General features: G+C 48.1%; 1 protein-coding gene across 1 annotated transcript in view; it reads left to right on the top strand.

The window, feature by feature from the left end:
* Positions 1-467, top strand: part of LOC108671032 (circumsporozoite protein-like) — a 3776-nt gene extending 3309 nt beyond the window's left edge. Inside the window, exon 2 of the mRNA XM_018158515.1 lies at positions 75-467. Coding sequence (XP_018014004.1) covers positions 75-467 — 393 coding nt within the window. The remainder of the gene's footprint in view (positions 1-74) is intronic.
* Positions 468-1159: the final 692 nt, after the last annotated feature.

Here is a 1159-nt window from a genome sequence, read left to right as displayed (position 1 = left end):
CCCAACGCGCACCCAACACGGCACCCAACGCGCACCCAACGCGGCACCCAACGCGCACCCAACGCGGCACCCAGCGCGCACCCAACACGGCACCAAACGCGGCACCCAAAGCGGTACCCAACGCGCACCCAACACGGCACCCAACGCGGCACCCAGCGCGCACCCTACGCGGCACTCAGCGCGCACCCAACGCGGCACCCAGCGCGCACCCAACGCGGCACCCAACGCGCACCCAACACGGCACCCAACGCGCACCCAACGCGGCACCCAACGCGCACCCAACGCGGCACCCAGCGCGCACCCAACACGGCACCAAACGCGGCACCCAAAGCGGTACCCAACGCGCACCCAACACGGCACCCAACGCGGCACCCAGCGCGCACCCTACGCGGCACTCAGCGCGCACCCAACGCGGCACCCAACGCGCACCCAAAGCGGCACCCAACGCTGCCACCATGCCTGAATAAAGGAAAAATGGTCCGGCAATGAAAGATAATGTATTAGGTCAATAACATTTATAATTAGATAATTCAGGACCTGAGTGCTTTTTCGTATCTTCGTGCGCCTCCTTATTGCTCCAGTTACGGTACCCTGCTTCATTGTCATAAAAGGTAGAAATGCAATAACTTTATTTATGCCTCAGACGCGTTCATTAATAAATGCGGTAACTGAACAATTTTAAGATGTGTAAACTTCAGACTTACGTTTAATTTGATCGTTACAAAAAAAAAAAAACAATTGGGATCCTATTAAGTTTAATAACACATTTTCTATGAAAAATTATAAGCGGAGGAAGAAAATAAAATACTCCACGGAATTTAGAGCTTGCTTTTCAGTTCGTGCTCATAGAGCAGAACTGTAATTTAGCAGGAGTTTTTAGAACCCGAAGCAGTGGAGTTTGACTCACTTTTGGCTGTGGGGATTTCGCTGCCCTTTTACGAAACTCGATTTTCAAATTTGGTAAAATTTAAGCTTTCAATTTGGAAATGATGTCTAGATTGTGCATCAAAATAATCCAGAATAAAATAATTATTTTATCATACTTTTTATCCTGTTCCTGATCTGAAATTAATATTAGTTAAAACTCCACTAAATTTTTTGTAGTATTAAATAAGTTTGAATTAGAGATCATCTGTCGCCCAAGTAAGATCACAAAATG

Source organism: Hyalella azteca, unplaced genomic scaffold (assembly GCF_000764305.2).
Source record: "Hyalella azteca isolate HAZT.00-mixed unplaced genomic scaffold, Hazt_2.0.2 contig1962, whole genome shotgun sequence".
In the NCBI taxonomy this organism is placed as follows: Eukaryota; Metazoa; Arthropoda; class Malacostraca; order Amphipoda; family Hyalellidae; genus Hyalella; species Hyalella azteca.
This window is presented reverse-complemented; position numbering and strand designations above follow the sequence as displayed.